A 22,694-nucleotide genomic window follows, 5' to 3' on the forward strand; every position below is an offset into this window, starting at 1 on the left:
ATTATGCGCTACAGGTAATGCATGATTTTCAGATTTAAGTCAGTGTCTGAAAAACAACATCATTGAATCTCATTAAATAACATTTTTCTAATGCTGCCTATGTAAAGTCTATTAAAGTTTTATATTGAATCCCAGAGTTGTTTCAGGAAGTGGCTTAAATCTCTGCTTTCCCTTTTCTTATTTGATACATATAGTTTAACCACAATATTTCTAAAGATTAATGCATCAAAATCACTAAACTAAGAATATCACAGATAAGGTTATTTTTTGGTCACTTACCTGGAAGAATTACAATTTTAGAGATGGGAAGTAACAGAGGTGGTCCCTCTACCATCCTCTTTTCTGAGGGAAGAAGTTGTAAAAGAGGGTCAATCTCTGGGCTCATTTTGGCATGTACAAAAGGCTATCCTATCTGGACTTACAGGTGATTCTAATTTTTTTTTAATGTGTATTTATTTTTGAGAGAGAGAGGGAGCAGGGGAGGGGCAGAGAGAGGACACAGAATCTAAAGCAGGCTCCAGGCTCTGAGCTGTCAGCACAGAGCCCAATACGGGGCTCGAACCCATGAATGATGAGGTTGTGATCCGAGCCGAAGTCGGACGCTTAACCGACTGAGCCACCCAGGAGCCCCATGGGCTTACAAGTGATTCTAGAATTAACAGATACATGTTTACACTGGCCACTGGAATGAGATATGTGGGTTCCATTAAAGACGCTACTGCTTATATAATCTTGATTCTTGACAAGTAAGAACTTTTCAGGATTTTTATTAGTTTTTCCATACTGTCTGGTTGAACTTTGGAGGGAAAACAGAACCCCGGTGTCTTTTAAAAGTGCTTATTTACTTTGGAAGAAATATATCTTTGTTAGATTCTTAAATATCTTAGATTCATCTCATTCTCTGTGTGCACATAGAATGAGCTCTTAAAAGAACTATTTAATTTTCTTCCTGAATTTCTTCTTCTGCATAGCTTAATGCATAAGCCCTAGTTTGCTTTTTGATTCCTTCGTGAGATTGCAGCCCACTAATTTTTTTCTCTACTGAGTTGTGCCTGAGAAAGAAAAAATTTAATTGATTATTGTCTTACCCAGTTCCTTGATGGTGCTTTACCACACCCAGGGCCAATAAAATATTGATGGAATGGTAAAGACAGAAGACTATCTCACGATTCAGTGACTCAAAACTGTGAAAAGCTTTTGTCAAGTAACAATATTTGGAAGGACAACTCAATAAGTTAGAAGGGCTAGACTGACATGCAAATATCCATCACATTTTATTAAGCAAATTAAAAATAGATTTCATCTTTAATATGTGTCCCTACAGAATAAAAGTTACTGGATTCAATTGTTGATTATGTGCTCAGCAGATTGGCTAATTACTTTGGGCAGATGCTTGATGCATATTAATTTGGGTTCCATGTCAATTATGACTATCTTTGTTCACAATCCAGTCTCCACTTAGCACAATTCAGTAACAATGAGGATGTTCACTTGAAATGTAACTGCAAGCAATTCTGATGGGCATCGTGGAAAGAGCCATGAGCTATGAGTGATAGCCTGGATTCTAATGTGTTCCAGACCCCATGATCTTGGGCCAGGCATTTACTCCTCATCTTCGTGCTAGGCATAGCTGCTGCATAGGGATGTCATGTGAATCCAGGGAGCCAGAGCATCACCATGAGGGACCAGAAGGGGAAATAGCTCTTTATGCACATGTCCAAAGTAGCACCTTAGTAACAGTTCTTTGAAGGTAAAACATTAGCTGATGGTTACAAACACATTAGGGGATTTAAAAGACTGACGAATCCCAAGCGTTGGCAAGGATATAGAGCAGCTGGAATTTTCATATATTGCTTGTGGGAATATGACGTGCTACAACCATTGGAAATCAGGTTGGTGCTTTCTTTAAAAAGTTCAACATGTATGTATAGTATGAGGCGATACTTTCATAGTTCCACTCCTAGGTATTTACATAAGAGAAACGAAAACACAAGTATGCATAAAGACTTGTACATAAATGTTTATGACCGCTTTATTCATAATAGCCCCAAACTGGCAACAACACAAATGTCCATCCACAGATGAATGGATAAAGAACTTGTGGCAGAGACATCCATATAAATATAGATACATACACTACCAATATATACTATACCTACTACTCGGTGATAAGAAGAGACAATGCTGCTGACACATGCAATGAAATGAACCTTAAAAACAGTATCCAAGCAAAAAAAGCCAGGTTAAAAAAAAAAGGGTACATACTGCATGATCCCATTTTTAGAATCATGCCAAATGAGTCCGTTGTGACAGAAAGTGGGACAGTGGTTGTCTAGAACTGGGCACTGGGGGGAAACTGATTGTAAAGGGGATTAGGGAACTTTATGGAATGATAGAATGGAAGGTTCTATATCTTGATGTGATGGTGGTTTTACAGATGTACCTATTTGATAAAACTCATCAAGCTGTATGCTTGAAATGGGCATACTTCATCATGTATAAATTAGATCTTGATAAAATTGAATGAAAAACTGAATGCATACACACACACACACACACACACACACACACACAGGGAAAGCAGTGACAAATGTCAATCTGAAATGTCCCAGGCTGGCTATCAGATACTGAGAAGGCGGTCAAAGATTGGGGCCTGACTTGATTCTACTCCCAGCCTGACTTCCTTTTATAAAAACTCTGCTACACTTCTGTGCGTGTGATGATGGCCATGAAGGCAGTTTGTAAACCAAGAAGTGCTATCTCCCGTCACAAAGAGGGCAGTGGCTGAGGCTGATGGTGCACCTGTCTAGGATCTTGAGCTGCCCTGAGTGTCTGCTTTCTGGGAGGCAACACCCGCAAGGAGAGAGACCCCTCCTGGGTCTCCAAGGGGACCTGGTACCTGCAATCATTTCCCTTTCCTCTAACCTTCCTCTCCTCGGCTGGACTTCTCTCACTGCTCAGAACCACCGGCCTTTGATGAGCTGTAAAGGAGTCATGAATAAATGGACATAAAGACAGCCTTTCTCCAGGCACACTAAATTCTGAAAATTAAGTTAATTCTTGCTTGTGGCCTTGTGACTAAAAGCTTGAGCCCCAGGGTCAGGCTTCATGTGTCCAGATACCAGCTCCTCCACACCTACTGGATGAATGTATAAAAACCCTTTAACCTCTCAGAGCTCCGGCTTCTTTGTCTGCAAAAGAGAGGTCAAAACAACACCCACTTCACAGGCTGATATGAGCAAGGGCATGAAAGTCCTTAACACAGGGTGGCATGGAGTAAGAAAGTGACAACTGAAAGCTACAAATATTACTAGATATTTTTGTCCTGGCCGCCCTAGCTTCTCTCAGTTTCCTATAGGACATCAGAGAACGTTTTTCCCAGCCAGACCCTTTGATCCGGGGGAGCAGAAAGTCCCCGTAGTCAGTTCACACTCAGCCTAAATGGGAACTTTCCTAAAAATACCAGTTACGTAAGACAAAATGGTTGAGCGCAGCCACACCTTTAAGACCAAGTTCCACACTCCGAGGTCATTGCGAGCATTGTATTTCATCCGTACATACTTGAGAAAGAAACCTGTCAAGTGCTCTGTAATTGTGTGAACAGGCAAAAAGAGTCCAGCCACACGCCTTGGTCGAGAAATGTAGAAAATTGGGTGCTCCAGCAAGCCAAGTAGGGAATTAATAATATATTTAGGATTACTAATAAAATGCCTGTCAAGCAAGCAGCAACATATTATATACAAAAAAAAAAAAAAAAAAATCCTGCCTGTTGTGTGGAGTTTACACTGTTCCTGAGAAGTATATATTCTTGGAAATAACAATGATTCAACCCCAGATGAAACTTCTGTTCCCTGGAATTTCCGCCCCCCCCCCCTGATTTTTCACTCATGTGTGTATTTTTTTTTACATCCCCCCCTCCCATGTAGCTCCACCAACCCTCCCAGACGTCAGTGGGTCAAGCAGCCTCCCAAAGCAGCCTTCTGCACCTGGCTCACAGCCAAGCATCCATGTCTCAAAGCCCAGTCCGGCAGGCTTCCTCTTCTTCCTCCTCATCCTCCTCTTCTTCAGCTTTGAGCGTGGGCCAGTTAGTCAGCAGTAAGTATCCTTTCTGGCTCGGTTAAATCATGGTGGCCTTCTTGTTGCCTATCTGCAATGCCTTCCGTTCTCTCTCTCTCTCTCTCTCTCCCCTCCTTCTTTCTCTCTGCCCCCCTCCCTCCCTCCGTCCCTCCCTCTTTCTCTTGCTCTTTCAACATCAAAGAGGAATTTCCTGGCCCTCCTAGGCCAATGCTGGAATAAGGTCCATGCCCGGGGCCAGATGGCTCCCCCAAAGCACACCCACCTCGATGCGCACACGTAGGGGCTGATTTCCACCTCAAGTGCTTTCTGATGTGCTGAGTCAGTCCTGCCACTTCAGAAGGGAGAAACTGATCAGCTTGCAGGGCGTGAGCCACAGAGCTCAGAACTGAAATAACCAACAACAGGCGCTCAGCCAGCAGGTCAAGCTGCTTTTCTGTGTGTTTGAAGTCCCCTGCCATCCTATTTGTAGGTGTCAGAGGAAATAAAAGAGACCGTGCCTGTGGGCGGGCGGGTGTGTGTGCACACTGAACTGGCTCCAGTGGCATGTGGGGGAAGCTGCATGGACCAGAATCGGATGAGAAATCTCTGAACAACCATTCATAAAATAAAATAAGCCTGCAAGTCGGCTTCCACATATATACATATAATTTTTAGAAATGGTATTTGGCCCCAGGTAAAGACGGCGTATGGATCACATGCAAATCGAAACTTACTAAGATGAAAGGGACCATGGCCCGATTTGATGTTAGATGTTCACCTTTCGTGCAATTTTTACTCATATATTAAAAAATCACAGAATGCACACTTAGATTATAATTCTCCAGGAGCCAAAAATCTAGTAATTATAGGTTTAAAGGGCTAAAGCACTGCATAGACATCTGTGCATAAAATAAGGACACATGTGAGTATCTGTGTTTGGTCAAGTGTCATAAATGACTTGTCATAATAGGAACAGTGGGGATCCTCACATATCATCTGTAATGCAAAGCAAAATAGAGGGTTTCCACGCCCTCCCCATACAAGCAATCCTTCCCCCCAAAAAAGAATATATATATGAATATATGTATGTGTATGCATACGTATATATATATATTCAATTACATGGATGATTATATGGAGAATTATATGGAGAAGAGAATGAGGAATTATGGGGAGATATTAAAATGCCCAGGAACTTCAGGGGACTAGCCTGGAAGCTCTTGGTCTCAAATATTGGTCAACATCAAACAGAGTTTCGGGGTACACACAGAGTTTACCATCAACCAGTTATTTTTAAATATTTAAATATACAAACACTGTCGTTTGGGCCAGAAACTCCAGTCTTACTTGAATAAAATCATAGATACAATTAATCTAATTATAGCCAGATTTTCCCCAATAAAGACACTCCTCATCACAGTGTTGCCAGACAAGATTTCAGCGTCATTCAAAGTCGATATTCCACCTAAGTTTACGCAAAATACTCTATTTGTAAATAGCATCAAGGTCATAACTTTAGGATAGGCTATTAAGCTTTGGTCCTGAAAGAAAAGGAACTGAGACCAAACATCTTCTAGAGAAGAAATACATTAAATATGATACAGTAAAGTACAAACCACCCCGCAAATACAGGATTTTACACAATGTAGACACTCAGTCACGTTAGAAGACTAGAGAGGTGAACGAATGGATGAACACACAGATGGATGGATGACTCTGGATTCTCTCTAGCCACTTGTCTCAAACTGGGAGGGAAAGGATTAGCCTTTTTCAGAAATCAGTAATAGAGCTACTTCATGGGACAGATGGAATTTCAGTTGTACAGTTGCCAATGGGACATGTAAGTTCTAGGTGTATAAGTGACCCATATTACATATCTTGATATGAAATATAAAGAATGGAAATAGAGACTCCTTTGCCATAGGCAGTTGAGGCAGGAAACTCCAAACTCATATGCAGAGCCTAAATGATGAGGCTTCTCTGGCAGATATATGAGAGGCTCAGTAACGGGTTTACAATTGCTATGGATTTTGAGCACGTTGTCTAATTAATTTCTTTCTGTCTCAAAACCCAACTACACAATGAATGATACATTGAGCATTTCTCTAATGCTGATTACCCCAGGAAATCTCTGTTTAAGACTTCATTTGTAAAGTAGGGCTTTCCAAGCACTTTCAACACTCTGAACTTCATTTTAATGTTCATAATGAGGTAATAGAAATCCTCATTTTCAGATCTTGTAACTGACATCAAATAGATCCTGAAACTACAACCCATCTTGGCCATCTACTGTCAGAGGGACCACATTCAGTCTTGGTTGTAAGACTGTGGCACTTGGTGTGACCAATCCAATGGGTGGCATGGCCAGGATGATAACCCAAATAGTCTGACTCAATGGGCCATACACATGCTACACAGTACAGCTGCCTTAAAAAATAAGATGTTTACACATAAATTTTATCCAGTGAAATTTGAACGACAATATATATCAGATCACCTAAATAGTCTTCAAATAACTTTTAAAAAGCCTGGACCCATGCCCCACAATTGAAGCACAGGCTTTTCCCTAAGCTAGACATTATGCATATTTTGAAATTTATATTCAAGCATGAACTACCCATTTTAAATTACTTTTGTCTGAGATGAAACTTCACCAAATCTGCAGACAGGATAATTTGGAAAGACCCAACCCCGTTCAGATGTAGTTGTTATGCAGGTTAAATTACAGGAGAATAAAAGGGTGTTTTAATCAGAGGCTGTCAACTTAAATATAAAAACACGTATTGAGCACCATGTATATACCAAGCACAGCAATAGAAATCAAGAAAGCAAAAGTAAGCAAGATGTGCTCCCTGCACTGAGGGAGGTCATGAACTGGTAACAAAGAAATGCAGGTACAATAAAGATAAATGAAAGCTACGATCGACGCGTGAATAGGGACTATGGCAATATAATAGAGAGTTAACTAAGTTTTAGAGGTTGAGACAGAACAGAAGGACTTGCTAGAGTTAATAATCCTTGAATTGAGTTTGATGGTTAATCAACAAATCCCTCCAAGAGATTAAGGCCATTGTATGAACCAAGTCAAACTGGATTTGAACCTATGGTCAAAACCTTGGTCAATGAACCCTCCCACATCACGGTCAAAGATTGTCACCATAGTGCTGGCAACTTGCCATTGTTCTAGATAAAACAGAACCAAAAATCACCCAAAAATCTTCCCCACTCCAGGCAAAAGAATACAGAGTGAATGCCTTAGCAATGATCACAGGATCTTCGTGTGCAAAGAACACCACATCTGAGCTCAGAACATCTGCACAGTATCTGTTCACGGGACCTATACAGCTTATCCTGTGTTAAACCTTGCTTGTTCTCCACAGTCACCAGATGTAAATACAGTCTATAAGCAGGGCTTTTGGAAAGTCTAACAGAGTCAAACAAATGACTTGACAAATGTCCCAAATTGGCTCAAGATTTACACAATACTGTTTAAAAATAGGTAGATTTCGGTCTTTTTATTCTTTGCTGAGTTTGGTTTTGTTTTGTTTTACAGTACACATGTTTTGAAGCCCTGGCCTGCAAATTTGATTTTTAGACAGCAAAGGACTATGGGCTAATCCCATAAAAAACAAACCATAAAGGGAACATAAAGACGTATGGTGATGGCTTGTAGGCACCCCTGATTCCCATGATCACAATTCACACCATTTTCCACAATGAAGTCACCATATTGCATGTTAAACTGTTCCCCCACATTACCTTGCACATTCTCAAATGGTTTATTTCTCAGAAATATTTGGTAAATATGCCCATTATCCGCTGTGAGAATAACATTAAGAACCAGATGGATGTTTACATAAGACAGTTAATTCATACTTGGCAGCTTCTTTAAAGTTGCATATCTTGTATATAAAAATCCCACAAGCAGAGGTTGTGAAAGCATGATGCTGATGGACGGTGGCTGCTCAACCCAGTCAGCAGCCCCTTACGCTGATGTTCACATTAACTGGTGGAGGGAGCTAAAGTTGAAAAGCAAAACAAAACATCTCTGCTGGTCCATCCTTAGCACTCAGTTCCGTATGGACCCAGTGACCCTACAACCAGGGTCTGCAGAACAGGTCTGTTTTCACCCAATTTGCATTTAGTTCCCATAAAGATCTTGTGCTCTTCAGCCCTTGCATCCCAGATTCGATTTGGGAAACATCATCATTATACTTAGGAATCACTGCCAATTTTCAATGCCAGTTTATTCTCAATCTCTAGGCCAGTTAATCTCTATAGAGGCTGATCTTCTGGCTCCTCCATAGCAAAGGGTGAGACTCAGGATGGACCCTGGCAATTACTACTGTTGCTTTCTGACCCTGTACTTAATATATTGGGTTGACTTAACCTGAGCAAACTTCTTTTTTTTTTTAATTTTTTTTTTTTTTTTTTACATTTATTTATTTTTGAGAGACAGAGAGAGCACAAGTGGGGAGGGGCAGAGAGAGAAGGAGACAGAATCCAAAGCAGGCTCCAGGCTCTGGGCTGTCGGCACAGAGCCCGACATGGGGCTCAAACTCACGGACCGCGAGATCATGACGTGAGCCGAAGTCGGACTCTTATCCTACTGAGCCACCCAGGCGCCCCAAACCTGAGCCAACTTCTATGAAAGGTTCCTCTTCCTCCTCAGTGCAGAGAAGGCCCAGACTGAGTTGCTCCGGTGCTGAATCCACCTGGGAGGGATCTGAGAGATCCCTCAGAGGGGTGGCCATCAAGGTGGCCTCAGATTCATCCTTGAAATTAACCCAACCTCTCAGGGCCAGGAGACTGGACGAGGGAAAGCCAGACCTATCCCAAGATGGAATGTCAGCCTCTGAGCCAGGCTGACAGCTGAAGTGACATTCCAGGGAAGCTTCCATTTACCACATTCCTCTTGTTTTCCCTTCTCAAATAGAAAAGTATATACCCCTTAAGGAAGGTGAACTGTTCCAACAGTGGACCAGGGGGTGGGAATCCTCAAAAGTTTAAGATAGAAACTTTAGCATCCAAAAAAAAAATCATTTTTTTTATTAATTCAAGATACCTTACAGACACCATCTAATGAATTCTCCCAAAGTGTGAAAACAAGTCCCACATTTTTGTCCCAGGGTGGCCTCTCCTTTGGATGGGGAGACCTTCATAGACTTGACCCATGGAAAAAAAACTGTAATAATTTATTTTACCATCTGATTTTATGGGTAAGAACAGTAATATGGAGAAAACCAGGTAGCCCATCTCCAGCAATTAACAAAGTACACAAACAAGGAGATAACTGATTTCCTCTCCCTGGGCTTTATCCAACAGACCATCATGCAGTTTCAATTTCACCATTCCTAGCTCATCAGCCCTAGAAGTAGAACCAGAAAAAGACTAGAGTGGAAATGTGTGTGACGGAAGGAGCTCAGCCTCCTGGTGTGATGAGAGCGTGTTTGGAGCCCCATGGAAGACACTGGGCTCGGCGGGGCAGGTGCTCACGTCTCTGAGCTTTACAGCGAAGGTTTTGAGAAGCGGCACAACGTCGCTCTGGGCCCGAGAGCAAGAGTTCACAGCTTTCTGTTCAACTCCGGTCATTGTCAGTAATCTGGCACACACATAGATTTAGTTGCTGGTCTCAAGGAACCAGTAAAGAGACATAAGCATGAAAGGCAGCAGGGGAAGGGAAGAAATAAGATAGAATACATTTACATAAAATTGCAACCCAAGTCACAAACCTGCCTGGCACCACCAAGCTAAATCTGGTGTTGGCCCGGGGCCAGGAGCTGAAGCTCCATACTCTTGCCAGTTAAAGGCCCGCCCCTCACGTGCTGCCTCACTCCATTGATTCCTGTTCATCTAAAGATGGAGCCAATATTGGGCAACAAATTTACTTCCCACAAGGACTAGTTAGCTTTGCTCAGAGGAAAACTCTTCTCCTTAACTCCAGACTACACTAACGGGGGGGGGGGGGGGGGGGGCCGGGGGGTGCGAAGATGGGGCACCTACCCAGGGGCCCCCCCTCACAGGGCCTTTGTGGCTGGTCACTCTTACACAGGTGGGACGGTAGTGGCATCTGGTGAATAATGATGGTAAAGGGGTCAAGAGAAGATAGCTGTGTGCAGAGGGCGAGATGCCCAGATGCAGGCAGGCCAGAAACAGAGAGAAGGCCCCTGTCTGTGGGCTCCGTGGATCCCCTGCATCAGAATCACCTGTGGTACTTGTTCAAAATGCATGTCCTGGGCCCCATCAGGTGACCCCTGGTCACCTTTTAAGAAAAGCACCATCCTAAAGGTCACGTTGTTACAAGGAAAGTTTCCAGCTTCCTATTTTCCACCCTCGGTTTTGAACCTTCACTTCCCACCCTATTTAAATATAAAAATGAATATTTATTTTTGAGAAGGGGGGGGCTGCAAGTGGGGGAGGGGCAGGCGGAGACTGGGACAGAGGATCCAAAATGGGCTCTGCACTCACAGCAGAGAGCTCCATGCGGGGCTAGAACTCACAACCCAGGAGATTGTGACCTGAGCCGAAATTAAAGTCGGTCACTTAACCCACTGAGCCACCCAGGCACCTACCCCCGCTCCAGCATTTGTGCTTTTCTGTCCTAGTTGCCCTCCTTCCTCCGTGGACCGTTAATATCACAGGTATACTGCACATCTGTTCTGTTTATGTACCACGGCCCTTGGGGTGGCCACAACTATTGTCCAATCTAAGACTCTTCCACCTTCCCCCCCACCCCACCACCACCCCAGAACCAATTTCCACCCCACTGGGAATGCACACTCTAAACGCAGCAGAGTCACAAAACCGGCTGAGCCAGGCAGCAGGTCTAAGGAAGGCTGCAGATGAGGAGGAGGGGCTCTCAGGGCAGCCAGAACCAGCTCTAGCCGACTGTTCCCAAGTTACGTGCAAACGGAGGCTGGAGCGGCCAAACTTCTATTCAAATGAACATAAACCATAGAGGTGTTGTTTTTTTTTTTTCTTTAGCAATCTCCCAATGTTTAAATGTTGGCAATTCCAAAAAACCGTAAGCTCTAGGAAAGCTGAGTTTGATGTGCAAGCTGCTCGTTTGCAACTTCTGCTCTAGGAATGTTTAAATGAAGAAATGAGAGAAGAGGCTCCAGGCTGCTGGGTGTGTGGACTTGGCTTCCCAGAGTCCTTAGCAAACTCTCGGAGTCGCTCCAGGCTGCGGTGCTGATGGGACTTAAGATCCAGAGGGCAGCCTCTCACGAGGACAGCCCAAACAAGCCTTTCTTTAACCAAGGAGAAAAAGCAAGATTTGTATAGTCACTGCCCAGGGACTGCCCCTGGGCCCTGCCCCTGCCCAGGGACATAGATCCTCAATGTCCTACACTGAAAATGTTCTCCGCTCCTAGCACGAGCTCCCCAGCCCATAAAGTCCAACGCTCTTGGCCTGCATTCTGTGCCCACCTCCCCAGAATATGGCCCCTTCATTCTCTGAAAGCTGCCCGTTGGGCATGACCCAGATGAATCCTCCCTCCTACCACCTCTCCCTTCTCTGTAAATTCTGCGGCAGGGGTCACACCAATAGTTCTTGATTATACTCAGCCTGGTCTTTTTCTCCAATTGTTTCTCATTCATAATATTAAGTCCCAACCCCCTACAGACTATAAAGTCCTTAGAGACCGCAACTCCCCTCCTGTTTCTCTAGCTCCCTCTTAACACTCATTAGGACTCCCAGGAGTCACTTAAGAAATACTTGGAGACTGTCCATCGTGCTTGTACCTTGTACCACTTTTCAATCTTTCCTTGAACAAAATTATGATGAGCAACACGTAAAAATTCTACAGGGGTTGTACAAATGTGAACATAAAGAAGGTACGGTGCATACCTATATTGCTGATTCTATAGACAGAGTCCATTTCCCCTGTAATGACCATCTGTACCCAAAGCTCCAAGCCCCGCCCCCCCCCCCCCCCGCAGATATTAGCATGTTTATTTAAAAGTCTTTGAAAACTTGGCCCTTGAAATGCAAATGTTTATTTCTCTTCATGAGAACAGGAGTTTCTGTAGCCCTGAGCCCAGAAGACTAATCTAGTCCACCACAGTCCCTTGACAAGTGCTTGAATTTACTGAAATTGATGGATTATTGTGCAGAAAGAGGAAGAGAAAAACTTTTCACCTAAGTCCAAGGAATGAGGTGGAGAACAATAGAGTCAGCTGGCGGGGAGAGCGGCTTCGCTCCAGGCAGGATCGAGCAGCACTTTGAAATCTTCCCCTATCCCCAACCCATGCTGTCTCCAGCCTGGCGTTCGCTTTCATTTATCATTTATCCGGGGATCAGTAGCGGGAAGGGGGGGTTCGTTCTCCAGCTGTTGTGTCATTTCCCTTGATAAGTCCTAAATTGACCGCGTTCTCCGGCACCAAAGGAGCCTTCTTGCAGTAGGCATTTTTTATCATGTGCCCTTTTAGGGGACAAAGGCATCATGTCAGTAAACTGCTATCGGAGAACAAAAAAAAGATAATATTTGTCTCACAGCTTCATAAGCATGGTCTTCTGAGGGGCTAATGTGAACATAAGAAATTAGACAGCATTACCATCTGTTAGCCTGACAGCAGTGGTGATCCGGTGAAGGAAAAACACAAAATGCTATTTTTTCCAAGGGCAATTTTTAGCCCTAAAGAATCCAATTAAGACATTTCAGATTGAAGCCTTTCCATGTTTATAGTTTCGCACAATATTTGAACATCTTTATGGGCAAAATGGAGTTGCATCCCATAGCTAGTGCCTTCCTGCCCTGACTGTTACTTGTGAACCCCAAGGGAGCATGCTCTTGTATTGTGAAAGCGGCGGTGTGAGCTTCCTGGGGTATTTTCCCTGGAAAGAAACATCCGAAGGATGATTTGTGGAGGTGTGATGGCTCGAAGATGGGGTCTTGGGTGCCTCACGTGGGACACACAGGGAACACTGGACAATGTTGGTTTCCCCACCACTCTGCTCTCAAAGAGAGCCACTTTCTTAGAAGCCGTGATAAACAGATATTACTTGGATGTGTGTTGACGTATTGATCCTATTTTTAAAAACATCTCCACAGATCCTCAAACGGCAGCGGGTGAGGTGGATGGGGTTAATCTGGAGGAGATCCGAGAATTTGCCAAAGCTTTTAAAATCCGGCGCCTGTCCCTTGGCCTGACCCAGACTCAGGTGGGACAGGCTCTCAGTGCTACAGAGGGCCCCGCGTACAGCCAGTCGGCCATCTGCAGGTAACCCGTGCCCACATGCTGTCACCTCTCCTGGCCGGCCTGGGCCTCGTTTGTCCTCATGGCTCAGCTTTTCTTCTTCGGGTGGGCAGAGCTGGAGGGGTAGAGTATGGGGACTGAGTTTGGGGCGCTTACATGTTGGAATTGGTGACACTGATGGAAACGAAGGTGCTGAAGCAAATTTGGGGTCCTGGCTTGATAACTCCTGTCAACTCACAAAGAAGGCGGTCTCATTGGAAGTACCCCACCTCGGGCCAGGAGCTTCCTTCTGGATCTCCCCACCCTCCTGTGAGGCTGAGAGCCACGGTCTCCTGTCTGCAGACAGGCGTCCTGAGCGAATGTCATAAAGCTGCCGTTCCCACCATTTCTGCCCAGGGATGGCTCTCAGGATTCTTCCAAGAAAAAACACCTTAAAAAGAAAATTAACCGTCTCGTGACCGCCGAGGAATGCAGTAGCATTGCCTTCCCAGACACAACTCTAAAAGCACATTTTTCAAAGAAGCCGCTGCTTTACGCGGCGCAGGCAGGGGTAGTGAGAATCTGGCCTCACCTGTCCCCACCCCTCCAAAATAAATACATGCATAAATGACAAGCATCCAGCCTTGGTTGTGTTCAAGTTGATCTGGGTCAAGCCGCCAGAAGCAGACCCCGTGCATGCATGTGTGTGTCGCGCTAATCCCATGTTTATGCATGAGGTAACAAAGGCACTTCTGTAAGAGCTTTTTCCTCTTGGGCAATGCCTTAGGAGTCCTCCTCCATCAGGAAAAGCCAAGAAACCAACTCTAAACTCATTTAAGTGGATTTTGTTCTTGGTGATCCATGAAATGCTGTCTTTTTATCTGCTCTTTATACTTTTAATGTATTCCCCAAAGGACGGAAGTGTACTTTTCCTGCAGTTTAAGACTAAGGTTATAAATAACATCAGTATGGGGTAGTAGCTTGCAGCTCACATTTTGCTCAATGATTTTCCATAAAACCCATTGATTGTTGTTAAATACAAAAAGCGCCATAGGATCCTCTCACTTCTATGGTCTCCCCTACTGTTTTTTCTTATAAGATACCTCCCTGTAGAAAATAACCTTTATTCAGTCTATACAAGGATACTACTACTGCTGGGAAATTTGTTTCAAGGCTTGTATATGTTATTCCAAACAACATGTACAGAAACATCAACACTAACAAGCGGCATCAATGATATGAATACTGTGGCTCCCTGTCGGGAAACATTAATTTTGGTTCATCTTGACGGCCCCGCGATAAAGGCAGCTACAGGTTTTTAAGTTGTTGCCAATTTGTTATTTTTGCTAACGTCCTCTTTGGCTTATTTTTAGTCCTAAAACGTGATTTCCTTTTATTGGTTTAAGTGCCATCTGATGTTTTCCACCAGAGCACATAGTGTGCCTAGGGCATTCCAATCAAATATGTTGATTTCTAAAGTCTTCCCCAGGGGAAGCCAAGAAAGCCATGGCTGATGAAAAAGAGAGAGAGAGACCCCTGGAATTCACTGGATAACAGAATATGTCAGATGCCTTGACTTCACAGCCTTTCTCTAGCTCCTAGTGTTTTGGTGAGCCAGTTCTAGGAGCTAACTACCAAGAGAAAAAAAATGAAAGTCTTGAAAGAGACCATGATCTGACATTGGAACAATTCAGGTTCATTTTAAGGGGTGGGAAGGAATCTGCATTCGAACCTGCTCACCCAGGTGTCACTTACGAGCTGCAGTGACTCCCAGGCATGGCTTTGATGAGCCCCTCCTGGTCAGAGACACAGAGGAGGAAACACCACCAACACACTGGGCACCCCAGGTGTGTCCCTGCATCCCGAATGCAAGCTTTATCCCTAGAGCCTGTTGTCACGCCATCAAGAGTTTAAACTCTGGGGCTTTCATGGTGAATGATGGTAAAATGTGGTATGTGGCAAATTACCACGGCAGTTGGAGCTCTGGGGGAGCGTACCTCAGGGGCCAAGCTCATTAAATGATATTAGGTGATTAGTTCCTTTTACATTAAAAGCAAAACGTACCTCTTCCCCCTTTGATCAGTAGTGGAAGTTGGTTGGGTTTTTTTGTTTTGTTTTGTTTTGTTTTTTAAATAAATAAATAACTCCTCGAACCATACATGGAAGGCCATGCTATGGAAATCCAATTAAACCTTGACACTGTTTGCCTGCTATCACAATATCTAAAATTCACTGTCAAAGATAAGATTATGGCCCATAAAAGAAGACTATCCTTTTGTTTTCTTCTGCAAGCGTCCTTATAGAACATACTCTGACTGGCCAATGCAGGTTCATTTTAGCTCTATGAGAACAGACTATTGTAATAAGATGGGCTCTGCAGTCAGACGGTTGTCTTTCAACACACTGACCACTTAAAAAGAGTATAACCAGAGAGGATCCAAAAGAGGATCTGTGTATCCCGAGTTGTCATGCTGGAGGGCTGTGAATTTGGATGTAGAACAAACAAGCAAATAAAAGCAAGTGGTCCTTTGGTATATTTCATGGAGAGTGAGTCTGATCTGCCACCATGATGACCTCTTAAAACACTCTATATAATTTCATCCAAGATGCTTCCCATTTTTTAAAAATCAGTGTAGCAGAGGAGTGCTGATGGCAGTTGATACATAGAAGAGCTCATTTACAGAAAATGGTATCACTCAAGTACAGTGTGCAGATATCCCACATTAAACACAGCTTGATACCCTGGTGCAAAAGTACACCATTACACTGGACAGTGTTCAAAAGGCACGACGTGGCCTTAGCACATCCAGAAGGGGGGTGTTCGTGGCAATTACAAGGTGTCCGGCTGTTTGAGTCCAACAGTAAAGTAGCCACGGGCTGTGTTTCACCTGAAAGGGGCACATGTTGTTAACTTACATATGGTGCAAATTGTTGGTTACCTGAGACAGAGAAGGGGCGAGGGGAAGGGAGAGACAGAGAGAGAGAGAGAGAGAGAGAGAGATTAAAATAAGACATACGCAGAGATGAAAAGAAAGCCGTAAAAGAAACGCGTTCCAGTTGCCATCAACCGACTATGGTAAGGAACAGCTATAACATTTGCCTAACCGAGTCGGTGGGAGGAGTTTAAGGAAAATGAACCGTGAAACCTAAAAAGAATCATTTCAAATGGAAGGCCACGGCAGCTGTCGGCTCGGATGCCGCTGCCTGGTGTTCATCTTTGCCTTGAGGATTCTGAGGAGGGGGAAATGCGGCCGGCACGATCAGCGTGAAAGCTCAGCTGTCCAGGGTGCACGGGGGGAAAAAGATCTGCGAGTTGTGTCTGTTCCCATCATGATGGCTCGTGTGTCCTGTGGTCTGCACCCTTCCTCACCCCCATCCGCGTGGCTGTGCGGGCTGCATGGGGGCATGAAGCATGCGGGGAGGGGGGCGCGCTGGCTTGAGCGGGGTCGGCTACTTGAGCTGGCTGCTAATCTGGAGTGAATTCGCTCTGCCAGGCAGTCAGGCAGGCAGGCAGGCAGGAGGCCCACCCTGGCAGAGGACTCAGTGTAAGACTGTTCTTTCTCAATTCTCCCCCCAGACACACCATCCTGAGAAGCCACTTTTTCCTACCACAGGAAGCCCAAGAGAACACTATAGCTAGCAGTCTGACAGCCAAACTGAACCCTGGCCTTTTGTATCCTGCCAGGTTTGAAAAGCTGGACATCACCCCTAAAAGTGCCCAGAAGATCAAGCCGGTGCTTGAGCGGTGGATGGCTGAGGCTGAGGCCCGCCATCGAGCAGGTATGCAGAACCTGACCGAGTTTATCGGGAGCGAACCGTCCAAAAAGCGCAAGCGGCGCACCTCCTTCACACCCCAGGCCCTTGAGATCCTCAATGCCCACTTTGAGAAGAACACACACCCCTCTGGGCAGGAAATGACCGAAATTGCCGAGAAGCTGAACTATGACCGGGAGGTAGTTAGAGTTTGGTTCTGCAATAAGAGGCAAGCCCTGAAGAACACAATTAAACGCTTAAAACAGCACGAGCCGGCCACGGCCGTCCCTCTGGAGCCCTTAACAGACTCTCTGGAAGAAAACTCCTAAAGAGACGCCCGCCCAGAATCAGAAGCAAAACCCACAGAAACGAAACTCCACCCTTTGGACTCCGCAGACCATAATTGAGAATAATAATTAATAATAATAACAATAAATTGAAAATAAAATTGAAAACTAGCTCCAGTCATCACCCTTATAAGTAAAGGACTAAGGAGACTACCAAGTGGACGGAATGGTTTATACGTGTCCACTGGTTTTCCAAAAAGAAAAAAAAAAAAACAATTTTTGAAAATTTTTAAACAAGGCACACACCCCGCCGCAGGTGTGTGCGGTAGGATAGTCCCCTCCCCCACCCATCTCCCCCCAAAGCCAATTTTTTAACGGACTTAAAGCAAACCAAATAACCACATACCTTTTTCTGTACATTATGAAAATGTGAACACATTTTAAGGAAAAAGAAAAACAACTAAACCAAAAAAAAAAACCACAAAAAACAAAAACAGAAACAGAAACAAAAAACAAAAAAACAAAAAAAAAACCAACAAAAACTTTTATCTGTTCAAAGCGAATACAAGCCTGCCACCTGGAGGAGGGACTAGGGACTGCATTCTTTCAGGTTCTAAGTGCTGATTTCACTATGAAACCTATTAACCAAAGTCAGAAACAGGCATTGCAAACGCGATCGTTGGTCTACTCTTCTCTGCGTGTAAAGTTGCGTTAGGAATTTTTACATTTGTACTTAAAGGAAAAATAAGAAGCCTGATTTCTCCCATCTTACCCATCTCTGTCCCCACCTGTGGTGTGGGTGCCATCGTTGAAGCCATTATGTGAGGCTCACTGTTGGTTTTCATTGGGGGTGGGGCGTTCTTTTCTCTTTTTGTTTGTGGGTTTTTTTGGGGGGGGGAGGGGGCGACATCCTGGATCGTGTGCCAAAGCATTCATTGCTTTCTTCTCACTATGACTTGTGGGTTTGAGAAAAGAAAATGGAGCCCGCATTTCTCATTTTTCCTCCATTTCTCCATCTCCCTCACATGTGGCCTCCAGGGTCTGCTGGAGGGCCACAGAGTGGGAACCGTGTCCTTTCCACTCAGATCCCGGTGAAATGCAGGAGAGACTCCAAAATAACGAGGGCTTTGCTCGATGAACTGTCAACACTGGCATAAGCTATAATTGTACTCACTGTCCACACCAGAGCTTGGGATTTTTCTCAGTCTGTTGGCCACGTACATGGAGACCTGACCAAAACCAATTTTGTAATATAAACATAAACTGCACATTTGGTTCAATACTTACATCTATGTTATGCTTCTGTGCAAAGCAATTTCTCTCAGAGGTCTGATAGCCAAAGAAATGTCTCAAGATTTCAGTCAAAACACACACATAGCATGCACACACCCATATGCACACACACAAAGAAAACAGGCCAAAAAGAAAGGGATTGTGACTGGATCATTAAAGGCCATCATGTATCCTGTAAATCCCATCTTTTCTGCTACTATTTTCATTCCAGTAGGGATGGCAGTCTCTTTTCAGGGGGGGGAGCAGTTGTTCCTGGGATATACAAATAGAGCAGAAAGTTAGAAGACAAATTTAAACAATTGGAATTGGGGGCTGGGTTCTTGAGGGGAAAAGAAGTTGTAGCAATCAAGTGCCTCCACTAGAAGGAAAAAAATCTAGAAGCGGCTTGTCTAACACAGCAGAATAGCCTTCACCATTAGAACTAGGGGATTAATTCATTTTTCAAAATAACTTAAAAGATCGGTGGGCCGAAATAACCTAGTAAGCCAGAAGGAAAGGGTGAGAGGCGAGGATGGCTGGGCAGGTGGACACCCGGATCCCGCAGGTATGTTCAAAGGAGCTGGCAAAGAGAACCACCAATGTGCACACCGTCTAGATGCAAATGTTCCTGAATAGTTAATTACTAATCACACTCATGTGCTCTGTAGAAGTAAATTATGAAAGAAAAAACAAAACCCTCAAGTTGCCCGACTGAAGAGAAATGTTATCTTCTTTCCCTAACACACTCCCTCCCCCGTGGGAGTTTGAGTTTCTTCTGTCGGCCCCTAGGCTGGTGATGTCAGTGCAATGGTATGAGCGTCTCCACCCCACCCCCCTCCCAGACGGCTCATGATTCACTCAGTAGTCAGGAGGCCACCAGCAAGGAAACTCAGAAAGAAATCCTGCAAGTGGCATCATTCGCCTGTGAAGGTGTTTCCACTGGACCAGTCTGATGCTAACTGGACCACGGCTAATGGACCACAGCTAACTTGATCTTCAATGCCAACGACATCACGGCACCCATTTCGCCACCACCAAATCCACCGCACAAACACCAACAACCCAGAAATCCAAAACGTATCAATTAAACAGATTTTGTATTCTCCTAGGACCTGCTCCAAATTCCGTCAAGAAAAGCTCCCCAGGAAGAGAAGTTAACAAGCGGACATATAACGGATGCTAAATGTGTAAACATATGCCAGCAGCTGCTGCATAAGGCCTGCTCCGTTCGGAGATCTATAATTGGGAGGGGATAACTAGGACAGTGAAAGTAAAAAATAAAAGTGATCTTCCAGAGTGGAATAAAAAAGAAATATATTCATCCCACAGTCGTAAAACCATTCATGTGCAGTGATTTTTTTTATAGTTTTATAATTTTGTATTGTTTTATAAATTATTTATAAGGTGTTGTAATGCTTCTTATATTAATTTTTTACAGATGAATTTTTTGCTACAAGGCATAAAAAGGTGCCTGAACAAATTCTTAGGAATATAAATTATATTGTGTGACTTGTAAGTCTTCGGGACCTCACCTACTGCTTAATTTTTATTATGACATTTCTTATTTCCACTTGTAACAACTTCATATGCCAACAGCACTTAAGCGTCTTTTATGTTCCCATGAACTGAAGGTTAAGGTTGCCACTAACAAAAAATAAAAGCCACTTCGGGCACATGTGATTGTATTCCAAGCTTCAATATTTTTCTTACATATTCTTAAATCACGGTCAGCTTCATTTCCTTCATGGTTTGATGAGAACGAAAAATTACCAATGTTATATTTCACACTTGTTTGTGGGCTTTTTTCTTCTTTTTCAACCAAAAAAACCATTTTGAACCGCTGAGAGTTTTAATTGCATTTGCAAGGTTTTGGTTTCTATATGTTGTAATCACACCATACACACGCACATGCGCGCACACACACACACACACACACACCCCACAAAAGAGAGAACAAAACAGCAAAAGGAGCTAGGAAAAAAGAAAACCAAGTAGAGGCGTATCAAAGAACTCAAGCTATAACCAAAAAGAAATTGTAAAATGCCTTTGCTCATCTTCTCTACGCTGGACCAAAGCTCAGTATTTGTAGGTATATGCACATTGTATAGATATGGCTTAAATGTTGCTGACAATCTTGCAATACTAAACTGTTCCTATTTTAAGAAAAAAAAAAGAAATACAAACTGTTCATCAATGTTTTACCTCAGCACTCTACTTGTACCCAGTTAATGACCAAGCTTAAAAAAATGGAGAAAAAGGAAATTGATTTTCATTTCAATGTTTGACTGTAAAATCTGTTTGGATAACATTTTGTAATGCGCTTTTCGTCACGTGGTTTGCTTGTCTTCAACTTGAAATTATGTGAGGCACATTTGTTTATTTGTTGTTAAGAAAGTGATTTTTTTTTGTTTTTGTCCTACGTGCTGTGATCTAGACTGGTCACCAGGGTCACTGATGAGGCACCACAGAGAGCTGCCTCTCCATGCGTGGGGCAGGCAGCAGGAAGGAGGGCAGGAAAACCGACTGGGTTGTTTTGAAAAAATCATCATGATGAGAAGTTGACATGATGGACTTGTGACCAAGAAGCCAAACTGGATATTTAAAAGCTCCTTACTTGCTCTGACATTGAAAACAAAGCTGATTTTTCTGTATAGTTTTTTTTTTTTTTAAAAAAAAAAAAAAAAAAAAAAAAAAAAAACCCTGACGAAACTGTACTTAATCTAGAGCAATATCTGTATGGTCAGTAAAGCTGCACTTTGTGTATTTCTTAACAGCTTCAGATCTGTCACTTTTAATTTGTACCATAAAAAATAAAGAATTGTTTGACATGAGCTTCTAGGCTAAGTGTGTCTTCAACTCAGATATGTCATTTAAATTGCAAGCATGTAAATGAGCGTGTGTTGTAATGGTAGCTGTTAAGAAGAGGAAGGGAATCCAGGCAGACCAGTTAATGTCATGATTGTTTCAACTTTTCCAATAAAATACTAGATAAATTAGGACTCCGTTGGTTGCAGGTTACAGAAATCCAACTTAAACTTGGAGAAACAAAAAGAGACCATGCTGTTTTGACCCGACCAAGAGCACAGCTGGATACAGTGGTTCCAAGCAGCTCATCGGCTTGCCCTGCTCAGCTTCCTTCTCCGACGGAGACCCCAGATGTTGAGTCTTGTGTGCCTGTCTCTAAATGAGGAGTTGTGTTGGGGAATGAGGTACTTGAATCGGCCACTCAGGGTCACAGACCCTTCTTGTCTATTGGCGGGGGGGAGAGGGGGAAGTCCATGTGATAACAAACTTGCGGGACCCCAAGGATGAAGGAGGAAGTCTCCACAAGACCCTGAAGACGGAAGACGGAAACTATATAGTAGGTGGACAAAACCCGCAGCCACCCCAGTCTCCTACTAACACCCAGCTGTGTGTCACGTATATAGAGGATTCTGCTGGGAAAAGAGCTTTTCCTGCTCTTAAGCAATGTCTGTCAGTGCATGTTCTAGAAAATTTTGGCATTTAGAATATGCTCCTGATTCAGTTTAACGTGAGTTAATGTTGTTTTGTAATTTACTAAATCAAAAGGAAGGTGGGTATATCCTGTCAAAATACCAGTTAAAAAAAATACTTTTAATTAGAATCACAATCTGCATATCTTTAATGACCTTCAGCAAACATTTCTTATGCTACATGGAGGTCCATATATCAACTTCATCTTGTGAGTGATAGAAGTGCTTCAGGGCAAGCAAAAGAACCAAAAATCGGAGTGTCCATACATTATAAATAGGCAAGGAAAGTGGCCAGGAAGCTCCGAGATGGATTTTTAAGAGGAGCAAAAAAAATGCTGATACTTCTGCCTTCGTGGGCAGTGAAAGACAAAATATAGTCGTTGTCAAGCTTTCTTTCTATTTAAAATACTCTAAAAATACTCTGGGCAAAGGTCATGCTTATAATTAAGCCTATTATTATAAAATATGTTTGCTAATATATCTTTAAAAAGATAGCCATCTCAACTATACTCAAATTAAAAATAAAATAAGTATGTCAAAGAGATACCTGGACTTCCATCTTCATTACAGCATTATTCACAGTAGCCAAGATATAAAAATAAATGGGGTTGTCTTTTGTTCATTATAGAAATGCTTAATATACTGAAGGGACACA

At 43.3% G+C, this 22,694-nt stretch overlaps 1 protein-coding gene across 1 annotated transcript in view; it reads left to right on the forward strand.

Annotated features, from left to right (window-relative positions):
• The window catches only part of POU6F2 (POU class 6 homeobox 2), a 470,270-nt gene extending 448,894 nt beyond the window's left edge, over window positions 1–21,376 (forward strand). The window contains exons 9-11 of the mRNA XM_040471600.1: window positions 3,927–4,095; window positions 13,110–13,278; window positions 16,811–21,376. Of these exons, the coding sequence (XP_040327534.1) occupies window positions 3,927–4,095; window positions 13,110–13,278; window positions 16,811–17,315 (843 nt within the window). The 3' untranslated portion in view covers window positions 17,316–21,376. The remainder of the gene's footprint in view (window positions 1–3,926; window positions 4,096–13,109; window positions 13,279–16,810) is intronic.
• Window positions 21,377–22,694: the final 1,318 nt, after the last annotated feature.

Source organism: Herpailurus yagouaroundi, unplaced genomic scaffold, assembly GCF_014898765.1.
Source record: "Herpailurus yagouaroundi ecotype Mexico unplaced genomic scaffold, PumYag 100, whole genome shotgun sequence".
Classification (NCBI taxonomy): domain Eukaryota; kingdom Metazoa; phylum Chordata; class Mammalia; order Carnivora; family Felidae; genus Herpailurus; species Herpailurus yagouaroundi.